Source organism: Cibotium barometz, chromosome 43 (assembly GCF_041138505.1).
Source record: "Cibotium barometz isolate CiBa-2024 chromosome 43, ASM4113850v1, whole genome shotgun sequence".
NCBI classification, from domain to species: Eukaryota; Viridiplantae; Streptophyta; class Polypodiopsida; order Cyatheales; family Cibotiaceae; genus Cibotium; species Cibotium barometz.
In genome coordinates, this window is record NC_141088.1 from 39,298,137 (window position 1) to 39,315,321 (window position 17,185).

Genomic DNA, 17,185 nt, shown 5'->3' on the forward strand with positions numbered 1-17,185 from the left:
TTTTGGACAGCACCTTAAATGTGCTCTTTTGCATCTCCAAAATACTGTACAGCAGTACCAAGTGCTCACCAATGATGTACCAAACCTGTATCGGCAATTTCAGCAGCTGAATTTGAACCTTTTGATCACTCAAAATAGTGTACAGCCATGCCAAAACATGCACAAAGCTGTGCCAAATCTGTACCAGCAGGTACAATAGCAATAAATGCTCTCCTGGCTGTCCAAATGAGTAAAAATCAGACTTTTACAGTCCTGTAAACTGCATACAACAGTCCCGAACAGAAATTGGGCAAAAGCCCCTTGACTGCAAGCTGATTTTTGAGGATTCAAGGCATAAATGTCTTGCCTGCTGCTTTGCCAAGCTCAACAAGCATACAAACTTGAAAAGCCCCTTGATTTGAGATCAATTTCTTATCATGCATGGTACATTGGCGCACATGAAGGCATCCAGAGTGTTCACGATGCTTCCCCCTGGCCACATATACATCAAATACATGAAAGCCCCTTGATTTACAGGCACATTGAGTGCTTGTAAGGCATCAGCACATTATCCACAGCATCAAATGCGATTGCCTGCATGCAAATCAACCAAATCGGCACAAAAGCCCCTTGATTTGCACTGCAATTTGCTGCAATTTGCTGCAATTTTGCCCAAATGTGCGATTTTTCACATCATACAGCATGTATGAGTGCTTAATTGCACATTTACATCAAAAGCCCCAAATTTCGACATCCAATTTCCTGCAAATTGATCCTGATTTGACCAATTTCCTGCAAATTGATCCTGATTTGACCAATTTCCTGCAAATTTAGCCTGATTGTGACCAATGTCACCCAATTTTGCCAATTTTGCTCAAAAATTGAGCAATTAGGGCACCTGTACCTGCTCAATTGTTTGATTTGACAAGGAAAATCCAAAATTGAAGCAAAATACCTTTGATTTAATCCAATTTGCAGGCTGAATTTTTGTTGCAGGAATCAGCTTCTGTTTTGTGCAGGTGAGAAGGGGGGGCACTTGTGCTGCAGATTTGATGGCTGCTCCAATCAAGATGAAGCGTTTGCTGGTGTTGATGCTGATTATGTAGTGGGGCTTGGGATGTTGAAAGCACCGAGCAAAGTGCTGTTAGCCGACTTGAGGAGAGGCGCGCCTCGAGATCCAAGCTGAGCTGGGAGGACACGGGAGCCTTCTGCGTGCGGGCAGCCGCGTAGCTGTTCCAGTCCGCCAGAAGTTACACAGACTCCCCATCGCCACCAGTGCCGCCTCCGCTGCTGGATAGCGCTTTAGTAGCCAGCACTTGTTCGCCAACGCCTTCGCCCTTTCCAGCTGGTTGCTGCAGGCGTAAAGCCACGAGGTGTACTTACGTTGCCAGCTATCTTAGCTGTCAACCGACGCCTAGGTGTGTTACACCGTCGCCAGTCCACGCTCACGCTCGACCTCCGCCATGTGGACTTAATTCGCCTACGGCTGCTGCCTTCGCCTGGTTGGCTTGCTGCTGAGAGCCAACGCCTGCCTGCGACCTTCCACGCTCACCAGTTCCACGCTATATGCCTGGGTTCCCTGTTTGCTGCGATGACTGGATGGCTACGCCTCTTAACACACAGGCACTATCTGGCCAGCCCCTGCGACCAAGGAATCAAAAGGCCCAAGAGCAGGCGACCAGCAGAGTAGAAGAGGGAGGAGAACCTGGAGAAAAATCTGGAGACCAAAGCTCTGATACCAGTTGATGGGGAGAAACCTGTCAATTAGGGTTTAGAGTTCATTCATGGGAGACATACACAGAGAAGCAAGGGAGAGAGAGAGAGAGTTGTGGGGATAAGTCAACTCATGAAAAACATGAGTATGTGACTCCCCTATCACACATGTATATTGCACTAGTACACATAGTGCACTTAGTACATTAAAAGTACTAAGTGTACTATGTACTATAACTTATGGGCTTGTACACACTATAAGGGTGGGCATAACGCCTTTACCCCAACAATGGATGTCAAGAGTGCCTTCCTAAATGGCATTCTCGAGGAGGAAGTCTATGTTGACCAACCTCCACGCTTCCCGCTCTGCGGGCATGAGGACAAAGTCTTACGCCTGCATAAAGCTCTTTACAATCTTAAGCAAGCCCCCTAAGCATGGTATCATCGCATCGACAAATTTCTACGCAACCAAGGTTTTCAACCATCCAACTGTGATCCCAATATCTATATCCATGCAGATCATGGGATGATGTGCTACCTAGTGTTGTATGTTGATCTTATCATCTCTATTGCAACTCAAGCCAAAGTGGCTGATATCATGGCAGGGTTGAGACAAACATTTGAGATGACTGATCTCGGTCTTCTCTGGTATTTCCTTGGCATGGAGGTGGTCGAGCATCTTGATGGTATCTTTGTGTCACAACAAAAGTATTGTCTTGAACTCATTGGTACTATCCGTGTGGCCACCCCACTGGATCCAACCATCAAACTTACAAAGGAAGTGGATTCGCTGCCACATAAAGAGCGAGCCTACTGCCAAATGGTTGGGAAACTTCTATGGCTCACTACTCTAGACCTGACATTTCCTATTGCACATCCATCTTAAGTCAGTATTTCAATGCTCTGAAGGAGCCACATTGGAGTTCAGCGATGAGGGTTGCTCGTTATCTAGTGGGTACGTATATGTTTAGATTTCACTTTAGTCGTGGGTTCACTTTGCGTGGTTACATGGACTCCAACTAGGCCGGTGATATCGATTTTGGGCGTTCACATGGTGGTTATTTGTACTCACTTGGATCTGGCCCTTTCTCTTGGTCTAGCAAGAAGCAGGACACCGTTGCAGGTTCTTCAGCTGAGGCTGAGTACCGGGCCCTCTATGATGCCACCATTGAGGCTATGTATCTCCGTCAGCTTCTTGAGGAGATGCACGTTCCCATGGACACCACTACTACCATCTACGTGGACAGTCAGAGTGCGATTGCCCTCGCCAGCAGTCTTATTTTTTCTAACCGTACCAAGCATGTTGGTGTTCATTTTCACTTTACCAGGGAACAAGTTGAGCTTGGTACCATTAGGCTCCAGTACATACCTACGGCGGACAACCATGCCGACATTCTTACAAAGTCCGTCAATTGGCCTATCCTCGAGCGTCTTCGCGAGTGGATAGGCATCGGTCCTCCATCATCACCCTCAGCATCTTGAGAGGGGGACCATCCTCACCATTTGTATTATCCATCATTGTTGTAAAGGGCGCATGAGTAAGTGAAAACCCCGTGAGGCACTACTCATGTGAAAACCCTATGCATAGCATTTGCCATCTTGCATACGCTTTGCATCATATACTGTTTTTGTGTTTGGGGCGCATGTGTGAATGAAAACCCATATGGGCATTCATGCATTTGAAAACCCCTTGCATTGTGGCATTGATCCATTACAGCCTAAACTCAAAAGACTCTACAAAGACGAAGAGACGAACGAATGATCTACACCCGCAACATGCCAAATAGTTCATCATGTTCCTCTTCACCCACTTACCATCTTCGTCATCTTCACTCATGGTCCCCTTTTTGGCCTAAGAGGGGGTGTGTGACTATCATGCCCAAAAGGGCTGCCAAGGGGGGGCCCAAAAAGGTCCTCCATAAGGGCCCACGAAGGCCCTCATTATTGGCCTTACAAAAGGCCTAAAAAGGCTCTTGACCAGGCCGGCCAGTCTCTTGACAGGGCCAGCCGACCTGGTCCTTTGGAGGGGCCAGCCCTATATAAACCCCATGCTGCGCCTCCCTTTGCCATCATCACATTGATCATCAACGCAATCAACATCGGCGCTGCCCCTGCTGTACCTGCTCTGTGCGGTGCTGCTTCATCAACACACCATCCGGCAATGCTGCCTGTATCACCATTGACTGCAGCCACTCTTGCCTCATCATTTGATCTACATCAACCTGTGTTCAGCAGCAGCCGGTGCTCTGCTCCAACACAATCTTCTTCATCATCCACCAGCAGCAGTTCGGCACCCTGCTCCCTGAGCATCCAGCAATCAAGCGCGGCGTCCCTGCCCCTGCTTCATCATTGAGCATTAGTGCTCCACACCACACTGCAGCCGGCGTGCTCCCACTGCATTCAGCAGCACATCTGAATTTTCTCAGTCCTGCGTTTGCAGCCTTTGACATCTACATCACTCGGAGTGCCACCCCTATCTTCTAGGCGAACCTTTGTCTTTGACCGTGCTCTTCCTCCGACTTCGTCCTTGCTTCATTGCCGGTCTACTACTTGGAGTCACTTCATCAGTGCCTCATACAGAGGCCCTATTGTATTGGATTACATTCACCATTATACATATCCTCATTCATCCATTTCATGTTGTGTTGATTTGCTCTGATCTCTTGCACATCTGGTCCTTCCGCCCTTTTGCCCTCAAAGAGGGTGGGTGTCACATGCACTCTGCACTCAGTGCATGGTGACAAACTGGCTCATCATCAGCAGTGCAACATTTGTACATTATTAGAACCCAGTAGGATGATAATTGTCGTACGTCGTGACCCCATTGTACATCCTCAGTCCAGGATAAGTCAGGCACGAGCTACGTAGGTCATTCCTCAGCCTTAGCGGGTCGGTCGGTCAGTCAGTCAGTCAAGTCCCTTAACCCTCTTGGAGAGAATCATTCATTCATGCAGAGTCAATAGAAGCCTTAGGGTTTGCATCAGAAAGCACTCTACATCCTGCATAATATGCATATATATGCCTGTGCATCATTTAGAACATCCCAGAAGCCTTAGGGAATTTACTAGGATTTATCTGGTATTTTTTCCATATTTTTTGGTATTTATTTAGCATTTATTTTCATTTATAAATATAAACTTTATTAAATAAATGACCAGCCAACTTGACCAGCCTCTAGTTAGTATAAATAGGCTTGCATAGGGCTTAGTTTCTCATTCAGTCTTCAGTGTGCTAAGAGCTTTCCTCCTCAGCCCTAGGAGTTCCCTTGCCTTCAGCACTAGACTAGTCTCACCCAGCCCTTGGAGTGCTTGAGTTTGCTTCAACCAGCCCTGGTTTTCCAACGCATGCAGTTCAGCAGTCCCTACAGCCATAAGCGCAGCAATTCAGCAACCATTCAGGACATAGGCGCCTGTTTTGAGCACCTTTCAGGCCCTAATTCAGCAGGCACCTCTGCGTTTTCTGCATAGTACACAGCCGCCTGCAGTTCAGTCCCCCAAACAGCATACAGTCCTGCGTTTACAGTTCAGTTCGGTCATACAGTCTGCGTTTACAGTTCAGTTCAGTCATACAGTCTGCGTTTGCAGTTCTACAGCAGTTTTGTATTGCGTTTCAGTCCTGCAGCCTGCGTTTTCAGTCCTACAGCAGTTCTACAGCAGTTCCTCCGCCTATATGCATCATCCATACATGCTACAGCCCTCTGGTGAAGGTAACACAGCATTCATAAGCATTTACAGCATTCTAACATAGCTTAGAACAGTCCACCGCCTTCTTTTCTCAGCCTTAGGTGTGCAGTCCTTCCTCATGCCCTTGGGAAGAGTGCATAGGCTCAAGATCAGTTCATCGAGGTGTTTCTACAGCCGTGTAAAGTTCAGCCAGGCTTCCGATCCTCCGAGATCTTGCGTTTGGCTTATCTACAGTCCACAGTCATTCTCTCTAACGAAATAAAGCAAATACTATCTCGTTATCGGGATAGGGGGCCCTTCAGTGGGTAATTCGGGACCCAATCTGGTGTACAGTTCTCATCTCTCTCTCTCTCATCTCTTTAAAGTTTGAAGTATTAAAGTGGATTGCTAAACTCACGAAACTCAGGATACAGAAGACGGTGTGAGCATTTGTGTGACAGGATCTTCCAATACAAAGACTTCCGCTGCATATCACAGTGGGGACTCTATCACGTGTCCAAGGTACTGCCTAGCCCTGGAAGAATCAAGAGGTGCTCTTCAGGGAGCCCCGGGTAGCAAACTGTAACCATGAAACCTGCCACCCCCGCCAAGGGGTCCGAATCAGCCTCTCAGGAGAGAAGCCGTGGTGCCAATTTGCCAAGAAAACCTGCACCTCCCGAACAAGAATTGGGCTTCACAGAAGGACACTCCTGGCAGGCGACCGAGGCTGAATAACCGACATCCAGTTCCTGGGCAAAGGGTACACAAGGCTAGAGTTCAACACGGAGATCACAAAACTGCCCTCTCGCCAGATGACTGTTGACAAGCTTGCAGATAACTGTACGGGCTGTGATTGAGGAGGTGAGGAGCTGAAAGTCCATCTCAGATAATAAGCACCTGTGGACTGCATCGGTCGGGGATGACGAGCAGCTGCCATGGAGTCTTCAGAAAGGACCAGATGCGGCTTAGCTGTGCCGAAAAAATACAACCCACAACCTGCTGCACAAAGAAAAGGAAGGACTGCATAACTGAATGCCCTGCGTGATGGAGGAAGGATGGGTCGGGCAGTGAAGCACAGAATACAGCGAAGTGGGGGTGGAGGGCCACGCGGAGCGCAGCGAGGATGAAGGTGGTGTTGGCGAAGAGGCAAGGGCAGCACCAAGGCGTGCGAGGCGAGACACCCCGCGGCGTGGGGACGGGGTCTCTCAGCTCGATGACCAAGATATGCAAATTTTCTTAGTGTTACAGCCTTTCCTCGCATGAGCTACCACAAAATGTGAAGATCCAAGTCCCTCTGTTTGGATGATCAAGATAACTTTAAGTTCTCAGTTGCCAAGGTTGGGAACCTTGTTGAATAGGCCCAAAGATGCTTCCAAGAAACTTGGAGAATCGAAAATGAAATCTTGGAGATTGTCTCTTTACCTTGAAGTAGACCTTTTGACTGCACAGAAGATCACATTGATGGAAGTCTGAGATTTGTGCAAAAGGAAAAAAGAGCGTAGAGAAGATACAGATTGTGTAGGCTAATCTTAGCAGATTGCCACACTGGGCCTGTAATGCCAAGTGATACCGTCCTGATCTCCAGTCAGACTGGGGCAGGGGGGTCCAGATACATAGAAAAGCTGCCCGTGTCTCCTGCATAGCCCTATAACTTCCCTGGAGGCACTCCGAACAGCCATGGAGTGTGTAAGTGGATGCACTCTGCAGGAGAGGTTGCCGAGCTCGATATAGACATAACGTCTGCATAGTAGAATTCAAATGAAGGATTTGAACTTGTATCATGCTGTAAGAGTTATTTAGTGTGCTGTTGGCCATGGTGTGTATGTGCTGCTGTTGTATTGGATTTAGATACTGGGGGGGTTATGCATGTGCTTACCTGATGCACCTATAGTGTAATGTAAGGTTATCTTAAATTTGAAGTCAACTGTAGCAACATAAATGAAGGTTTGCTTTTGAATATTTCCACGTATGGTCTAAGTTGGTAGTTCAGCTTCCTTGAGGAATACAACCCAAAGGAGCACTCCATCTAATGTAGTTTCCCTTCTTGATCTCAACCAGGCCAACAAGTGAGTTTGCTCATCCACTCTCTCGTGTACATCACTTTGCTGCAAACAGGGTAAGTTCTTTTGTAAGTTTTTAAACATAGCTTGACATTATATTTAGATAGAAGGACTGAACTTTGAAATCCCTGGTTAGCTTGACTTTTTCTAATAAGTTCCATTTTTGGCTAAATTATGTTGCTATTGCAGCTCTCCTACCAAGTTGTAGATTCCCTTATTTGGTGGGGAATACGAGGGATTATCAATGATTTTCGAAAGAAGAAGCTTAAGCTCCGCCCAATTTCATATCTGAGTGGCTCTCAACTGTCTGTCTCAAAGCTTCCTACTGGGTATATTTGGAGTCCACACCTTGTGCCAAAGCCAAAAGGTGTCTTTTATTGGTTGTTCAAGCTCTATGTGGGGATGATTACTGTGGTGTTTTATCATGCTGAAATCAGTTGCTTTGTTTTACAAATATGACGTATATATGAGTTAGTGATCAAAGGTCCTTAGAGGCTAGCCTCGGGAGCTTCAGATGTTTCCTTTTTAAAACTGCCATTTATGGTTTGGAAATTGCAGATTGGGGATTGAAGATTGATGTTGTGGGATTTTGCTTTTTGAACCTCTCCCAAGATTACAATCCCCCTGATCAACTTGTGAAATGGCTTGGTGCTGGGCCCTCTCCCATTTATGTGGGATTTGGGAGCTTGGTAAGTTGAGGCTCTTGTGTGGGCTAAATTTTAGTGCTAATAATTTACGGATATCTCCCCACCTGTCCCATAGACAGGGAGTTGGATGGGCAAGATTGCCAGTCCATGGTTCATGAGCGGCCATGATTGGGCCTGGCTCACAAACAGTGTTTATTATGCAACTGGCCTCACATTTATGCAAGTGACTGCATCTACTTTTGGCATGCTTGATGTCAACATATCACTTTTTGTTGGGTTTCGTTGTGTGTTCGTTTTGGACCTTAGTGATGAGTGCAACATATCACTTTTTGTTGGGTTTCGTTGTGTGTTCGTTTTGGACCTTAGTGATGAGTGCGTCTTTTGCAGCCTGTTGAAGATCCTGAAGGCATGACAAAGATTATAATTGAAGCTTTAGTACAAACTTCTCAGAGGGGAATCATAAACAAAGGCTGGGGTGGCATTGGAAGTAGTGAGTGTCAAATGCATGCAAAGTGTTTGTTTCCTAGAATTTTAGTGAAAGGTTTGAGCTAGGGATAATGATGGTGTTTACAAATTAGCCACATTCAAGTGTTATTCTGTACTTTGCATCGTATCTTATTTTTAAAGCCATTAATAGGTGTAGTTATGGACTTCATGAAAAGCATATTAACAGGCCATTTATATATTATTGCATGAGCAATAGCTATCAAAAAAATTGTGCCATAGTATATAGCTTGGCTCTACGTGCATATATTGAGTCCTTGGATAATTCATTTATGTGCATATGTTGTGAGTGTGCGTGCGTCTGTGCGTGTGTGAAATAATCTTTCACATAATGAGGTGAATTAGTGGATTGGAAAACTTTGGGACTGCCCAGACACTCCTACATTAAAGTTTACTTTTTTCTTTTTCTTGTTTTTGACCAGTGGGGGAGCTTCCTGACTCAGTGTATCTGCTAGACAACTGCCCTCATGATTGGTTATTTCCACAATGCGCTGCTGTGGTAAGGTCTTACTTGTTAGTCACACATTTTGTTTAAGTTTGTTTCAATGTTGCCTTTTGTACTAGCGCTTTTACCTGGATGTTGATGCAAAGAAATGATCCTTGAGTGAGAGTGTACATCTTTGATTGCTTTCTTGCCCACCAGAGCTGCACTCTCTTGTAGATGTTTTTTTGTTCTTGCTAGGCTCAACAACAATGCAAGAAGCTCGCATCTCCCAGCGTCAAAAGGTGGCACTCTCCTCCTCATAAAGGGAGGACAATAATGCTCACTTTTTGAGTGGACATTGAAGAGAGAAGGGGGTGGGGGATAGGAGGGATTCAAAGCCAATTGGTGATGTTCACCTTCCAGTGGATACCTTGAACTGTTTAATAAATGTGATGGCAGAGGGGAGTTTCACAAATTTAAATAAGGGTTGAAGAAATAAATATTTTCTAGGGAAGTCTAATTGCTTAACATTCTTGGTTACGGGGTTAGAATATTTGGTTTTGTGATTTCTTCTATGAAGAGATACTGTGCTAGAGGGTTAGGTCATAACTTTAGACATTTTGGACTAGTACTTCAGTTTAAGAGTGGGCTAGTATTACTTTTTGAGTAGGATTATAGTTTTAGTGCTATTCTTTTTAGCATGCTAGTATGGATATATGGCTTCGTTATGATTATCATGAGTGAAGTGTTAATGAATGAGGGGATGCAAAAGTATTTATTTTAGTGTTAAATGTCATGTTAAATGTTCTGAGTTATGTTGATAGAAGTGATGAAGAAATGAAGATAGAGCGATCGAAGAGACGATAGGGGTGGTAGTAGTCAATGCTCCACCGGCTGCATTTTGTGCTTGCAGTCCAGCTAGCTTGTGCTTGTAAGGTTCTCTTCAGGAGGAGAAACCTGCTGGGATGCTCAGCATGCATATTCGGACACTGGATGAGACCTTCTTAATCTGGGGCAGTATAACAGCTTTCATAAGGTCTTTTAAGTGAGACAAACTGTATTCATAATGCAGTGTAAACACACTGGGCTCATCATGGTGGGGTTTTTGCAAAAGGGTAGGCATTGTGGGAGCTAATCAGCAGTTTTATTGCAGCTTGTTTGGGCCAATTGACTGGGGGATGGTGTGTCTAGTTGATGCCCATAGATTGGCCCAATGTGGGCTATTTGTAGGCCCCAACTTGAGTCATTTGAGGTCCAGTGCATTCTTCTCCTGTATTGTACATTATTGCATAGCCTAATCCCTTTTTGTGCTTCAGCATTGCAGCCTCGTTCAAAATAGTTAGATGATCATTAAAGCTTCAGCCCAGAAGCACATAGTTGGATCTGCAAGCCATCTGTTATTTTGTCGCTGATGTCCTCTGTTGTGTAGCCTTGAGCACATAGTCGGATCTGCAAGCCATCTGTTGTATTGTTGCTGATGTCCTCTGTCATGTAACCTTGATTACAATTTTTGTATGTGGAGAGATCTTGCATGTGAATGTGAAGCTTGTTACATTACAATGGTGTTTTCTTACATGTTTTTTGTATGTAGAGAGATCTTGCATGTGAATGTAAAGCTTGTTACATTACAACGGTGTTTACTTACATGTTCATTCTTGGGGGAAAGTCTCGAAACTGAGGCACATCTAAGAGAAAATCAAGAAAAGGCTCACACTAAAGAAGAAGCTTGGAATGTCCCTCCCTCCAAGAAATGAAATGTTATATTAACGTCTTCAAAAGGCCCAAGTGACCTATGAGACCAAAGTTACAACCAAGAGAGAGATTATATCAGTTATTTTTTTTTTTTTGCAGGACACTTATGTTGTAAAAATTGGACTTAAGAATTTTTACTGGGAAACAAGCTGGAAAAATTCATAAGCTGAGCATTATAAGGAGACATGACAACAATTCTTGATTCTGAGACTCAGAAATAGATAATAATAGTTATTTTCTAAATTTTACAGGGCAATCATAGAGTAAATATTGAACAAGGATTTTTGTGCTGGGTAATGAGCTAGAAAAATTCACGAGCAGAGTAATATAGGGGGTCATGGTGATAACTCCTGATTTTGAGCTAGGTAAGGTGCATTAGGAATTTATCAGAGAAAAATAGTCAATTATCTTTGGAAATTAGAAAAAAATTACTCTTATGGATTTTTTGGTGGAGTGAAATTTGACCTAGTGTAGTTGGCCGTTTGGGCACCTAGGTGTGTGCAGGTTGTGACCTTAGCTATTTACACCTTACGAATAAGGGACCTGCTTAACTATTTAGACCTTTTTAATAAGGGACCTGCTTAAGGGGCTAGCTTAAGGGACCTGCTTACTATGTCCCCCATACCTCATTCTAGTATGGGAGGGATGCTTCCCACCTCACCTCTTGCCCGTCTCATTCTATGGGAAGCCACCACATCCCTCACCTACCTGATTAGGCTTATCTGGATGCTTCTCTTCCCTTTTCGTGGCTGAAAAATTCGCCTACTTCCCTCCCTTATGGTGTGATCTTTTGATCATTACCAAGCCTCTCTTTTAGTGCCTATTGTCTTATGGTGCTATCTCCTCCATTTCCTGGTGCTTTTGAGCCTCTCATATGCATACACCTTGTAAAGGGGGCCTCTCATATAAAAAGGACAAATTATCATAGTGCAAATATGCCTCCCATGACTCCCTTGTGTGCTTCCCTTAATCTCCTTGATAATCCCTGTTTAATGTGCTGATTATCTTGTTGGTTATCAACCTAAGTTGGTCTTTGCTCTTAGTCGTGCTCTTGCCCATTCCACCAGGAACCAAGACAAACAAAATTTTTAAGCAGAGCATTATAGGGGGTCATGGTGATAAATCTTGATTTTGAGTTGGATGCATTAGGAATTTATCAGAGAAAAATAATAAATTACCTTTGGAAATTAGAAAAAAATAACTTTCGGGTTTTTTTTGTGAAGGTTGAAATTTGGCCCAGTGTAGGTGGCCATTTGGGCACCTAAGTGTGCAAAGATTGTAACCTTAGCTATTTAGACCTTATTAAAAAGGGGTCTGCTTAAGGGGTGTGCTTACCCATTATGAGCCACGTGTCCCCCATACCTCATTCTAGTATGGGAGGGATGCTCCCCACCTCACCTCTTGCCCTCCTCATTCTGTGGGAAGCCACCACACCTCCCCTGCTTGATTATGCTTATCTAGATGCTTCTCTTTGCTTTTCATGGCTGAAAAATGTGTCTACATTCCTTTTTCTTGCTTAAGGGGTGTGCTTACCCATTCTTAGCCACGTGTCCCCCATACCTCATTCTAGTATGGGAGGGATGTTCCCCACCTCACCTCTTGCCCTCCTCATTCTATGGGAAGCCACCACACCTCCCCTGCTTGATTATGCTTATCTAGATGCTTCTCTTTGCTTTTCATGGCTGAAAAATGTGTCTACATTCCTTTTTCCTGTTACCAAAGGTTGATCATTACTAAGCCTCTTAGTGCCTATTGCCTCCTCATGGTGCTATCTCCTCCATTCGTGGGTACTTTTGGAGCCATTACTGGAATAAGAGAATCCCTTCGTAATTAATAAGTATCTTAGAGAGATGCTTAAGATACTTCTCATAGGCCTGCATTGGTCAGGTTCAACGGTTGATCCGCAACTTTTTGTGGGCTGGTAGCGACGGGAGGCCTGCCCGGGCCAAGGTGACCTCGAGAGTGTTCATACAGCCATGCCACAGAGGGGACCTGGGCATCATCGACCCCACCATACAGAGCTGTGCCCTTCTGCGCAAGCTGACTGTTAGAGGCCTTCTTCCAGGCGGTGAGCCTTGGAAAAACTTCCTCCTGGCTAGGATTTCAGCCCGTACACTAAGTCTGGGGGCCCTTGGCCACAGAGCACTAGATGGATCTTCACGAAGATGTGGGCTCATGGCTTTAGCCTAGCATTTGAGGACAGATTTGCAGCCAGTTTGTTACGAGCTTGGGATCATCTTAGGCCGGCCCTTGAGCAGTCTGTTCCAGTAGCCTCTGAGGAGCGTCTCCAACAAGCCTTGATCTGGAACCCCCGATCCATCTACCTAGTGGTCACATGTTAGGGGCTCGCCCACACATATCCCGGGGAGCTTTGAGCACGGGCCCTTTTAGGTCCCTTGGAGATTGGCTTACATTTAGACAGCTGCCCCTAGCGACCCAGGAGAGGGGCTTGACTGGGATCCAGGGTAGGGCAGGACAGACTTAGCCACATCATCAACTCTGCCATTCCTCCGGAGTGGCTGACCTCGATCCCCGACCCTATCTCCCCCGCAATGGTGGCTGGGAGTATTCAAGAGGCATGATATTCTCTTGGCAGTTCACGACGTAGATGAGAGCTTTGCCTTGCTCACCTTTTCTATTGGACCTCATGGAAGATTAGTGAGAGCAGAGCCCCTCTTGGAGGACTTTAGGGGATGCACGTTACAGAGGGTGAGGGTGATTGGATTCCATGCACATGAGTGGCACATTGACCCACCACTGGCCAAGGTGGCCAGAAAGAGACTGATGTTTATAGATTTGGGAGATCCGGCCCATCACACGCCTCCAATGGGACCTAAGGGAATGGACTTGGTGTGATCCAGCAGACAAGGAGACTCCGGGTACCCCATTTTTTTCATACATTGCACGGTTTGGCCGTAGGATCCAAATGCCCGAGGTTGAGGGCACTCTGGTAGCAGCAAGACATTGGCACTCCTAGGGCCTCTCACCGCGCGCACACTTAGATTTATGGAAGAGGCTATGTGACAATTTTTGACCTCGGAAGATCACTCTCTTTTTGTGGCTGCTGGCACATAGGAGTTTGGCGGTAGGCATGTGGTTGGCCATTGGAGGTAGACCAGCATCATGTCCTAGATGTGGCCATCCCCAGGAGTCTCAGCGACATTGTCTTTGGGATTGTGTAAGCCTAGCGGGGCGTGCCGTGACAGACTCAACCACGTATCCAAGAGATAGAGATATATATAGAGAGAGAGGGGAGAGAGAAGGAATTAGGGAACTTTGCACAGTACACCACATTGAGCGGGGAATAGGCCCCGCCCCCTTTCAGGAATTTATTCAGGAACAATCCACGGGCATGCTGTCCAGGATGAATACAAAAGCAAACAAATATGCCGATGTAGAATATCCAAGTCGATGTCGATGTTGAGGCACGAGATCTCTGATGCCGAGCACACCACAGGGATGACCCACAAGAATCTCTCACCACACTAGTACCAGATCCAAGTCCAATCCAAATCCAGTTCCAAGTCCAAATCCAAATCCAAATCCAAATCCAAGTTACATCAACCTTCTTTCCACGACAGATCTCTCCGAATTAGCCTGTATGTTTGAAAAGCAACTCAAGACCACAAAAGCAGTCCTACTTTTTGCGATAGAACTCTCTGAAATAGTTTGAATGGTTGAAAAGCAACCTTGAGCCATAAAAGCAATCTGCTTTTCGCGATAGAACTCTCCAAAATATAGCCTGAATGGGTGGAAAGCAACCCTGAGCCATAAAAGCAATTTGCTTTTCACGACCAAACTGTCCAAAACATCTCTGAATCCACTTGTCCAATAGCAGGCAACCCCTATATTATAAGTTCTGGGATGGAAAGCACCATAAAAGCACACGATAAACCTCGTTGCTTTTCTTATATACCTCCTGTCCAACCCTGTATTCCCAGTTTTCAGCACCTGGACAGCCCATAGAATCAACGATGATGTCTGAAAACTTGTACAAACATGCGACCAACCTATGTAGGGGTGCACGCTGCCATAGGTGGCTGTTTACAGCTCTGTCCAGCCCTGTGAGTCAGTGCTTCAGTAAAACACAGCATGTAAGAAGGATGCTTTTCAGCCCGGGAGCCTCAGATATCGATGATCAGCACATGTGTGCTATCCTTGCAAGCGATCAGCCCTGAAGACCCGCTAGGAGAAGGTGAAGGTTCTGGCAGAGGCAGGCAGTGCACATAAGAGCAGGCTGCATAGAAAGAGAGTGCTTTTCAAAAGATTGATGATGGTGATGATAACGATGCAGATGGTCTTCACACACTCCACGATCTCCTTCTTCATGATGCTACAAGAGAGGTTCAAGCCTTTTTATACTTGAAGAGGGCTTTGCTTTTTGCCAAAAGCTTAACCAAGCTTTTGCCTTTTTTGCTTTGCTTTCCACTTTATAATAAAATATTACTCACTTTTATCAAAGTTCTTTAACTTTGCTTTTCTAAACTTCAGGGCCTTGCTTTTCGGCCTTGGAGCTGCTTTTTGAAAAAGCGGCTTTTAGCTTTTTGGTCTGGCTCAGCTCTTGCCAGTGGTGCCCTTGGCTCGCGGTCAACCTTGTTTGACTTTCTACTTTTTCTTGCTTTTTGATCAAGACTGATGCTTTTTCTTGAACAAACCTTATGGTCCTTGTCCTCATGCCTTCTTCCACCTGTCTGGTGTCCGGGCAAGGGTTCCATTGTAAGCCTAGCGAGGCATGTAGTGACAGACTCAACCATGTGTCCGAGAGATGAAGATATAAAGAGAGAGAGAGGAGAGAGAAAAGGGAATGGGGATCTTGCATAGTACACCACACTAAGCGGGGAACAGGTCCCGCCCCCTTTCCTGAATTTATTCAGGAACAATCCAAATCCAAGTCTAGATCACCAAGTTTCCATGTTCATGTCCAAGCTATATGTCCAAGTTCCATGTTTATGTCCAAGCTTCATGCCCAAGCTATATGTCCAAGTTCCAAGTTCCATGTTCATGTCCAAGCTCTATGTTTCATATCCAAGCTCTATGCCCAAGTTCTATGTTTTAGTTCCAATCCAAGTCCAAGCTATATGTCAAGTTCTCCATGTTGATGTCCGAGTTCCATGCGCAAGCTCTCCATGTCTATGCTTCATGTCCAAGCTCTAGTTCCAAGTCCAAGGAACCTCAATTACACGAGGTACACAGGTGACGTGTAGCAGACGAAGTATATGTTGACCAGCAGTAGAATTGTTGCCCAAATCTGGAATAGAAACAGCCTTGAGTAGGCTTGTATGAACCAAAGTAGGTCTATGTGATTGTATGGTATAGTTAACTGGTGGTGGCAGCCAAGTAGGTGGCAACAGAGGTTCAGTCGGCAGCACAAAAGGTGCTGAACAGCAACTTGGGAGTGCTGGCGGCACACAACAGTATGCAGCAGGTGGCGCAAGAGATTGTACAGCACTGGCAGCAACAACTGATGCAGGTGGCTGCAGCGCTGCAGTAGTTTGGCGCTGTTCTGAAGGTGGCGCATAGGTAAGGCAGTATGGCAGTGAGGGTACCATAGTGCACAGGCAGCCACAGCCAAAAACTGGAGATGGCAACGCTGGCTGGCGGCAATGGGGCAGCACACAGATGATGGTTCAGATGGCAGATGGCTGCATAGCCAGGTGCAACGGGTGGTGATGGTACTGGCGGCACAGGCTGCGAAACAGGTCGGTGATGGCGGGTGGCGCAACCAGTGCAGGCGGCTGAGCAACAGCTGGCAGGTGACGGTGATGGAGGTGTAGACAGTAGTTCTGCCGACATCAGAGGTGGCGCAAAGGTGGTGACAGCCATGCAAGGAGTAGCGCTGGCAGATGATGACCAGTAAGGTGGCGATGAAGAGACTCCATGTTACTTGATGATGGAGATGGCGATGAGCTTCTCCCTTCTTATTACGATAGAGGCCACGCCCTTGATGTTGACGATGAAGGAAAACCCTAGCCTTGTTTAAAGATCTTCACGTCTTGTCCTTGATGATGCCCCTTCAAGAGGAACTCTTACTTCGATGATCTTGTTCATAGTACCACGAGAGAAGTCCAATCCTTTTTATACATGTAAAAGACCTTGCTTTTTGCCAAAAAGCCTTCATGCTTTTGCTTTGCCTTTTTATGCTTTGCTTTTCCCTTTTTGCCTTTGCTTTTGCTCTTTTTACTTTTATTAATAAAATATTACTCAACTTTTGGTGCTTTGCTTTTCTGGCTTTAAGGCCTTGCTTTTTGGCCTTAGAGTTGCTTTTTGAGAAAGCGCATTTTTGCTTTTTGGTCCGGCTCAATCTCCTCTTTCAAATGGTGTCCTTGGCTCGCGGTCAACAACCTTGTTTGACTTTTTGCTTTTTGGTGCTTTTTGACCAAGAATGTTGCTTTTTCTTAATCAAACCTTATGGACGTCCCCATGTCTTCTTCCACTTGTAAGGTG

General features: G+C 45.7%; 1 protein-coding gene across 1 annotated transcript in view; it reads left to right on the plus strand.

The window, feature by feature from the left end:
* Positions 1-17,185, plus strand: part of LOC147613901 (sterol 3-beta-glucosyltransferase UGT80A2-like) — a 128,765-nt gene that overhangs the window by 43,560 nt on the left and 68,020 nt on the right. Inside the window, exons 8-12 of the mRNA XM_086781906.1 lie at positions 7,413-7,470; positions 7,604-7,781; positions 7,973-8,103; positions 8,449-8,551; positions 8,988-9,064. Coding sequence (XP_086638032.1) covers positions 7,413-7,470; positions 7,604-7,781; positions 7,973-8,103; positions 8,449-8,551; positions 8,988-9,064 — 547 coding nt within the window. The remainder of the gene's footprint in view (positions 1-7,412; positions 7,471-7,603; positions 7,782-7,972; positions 8,104-8,448; positions 8,552-8,987; positions 9,065-17,185) is intronic.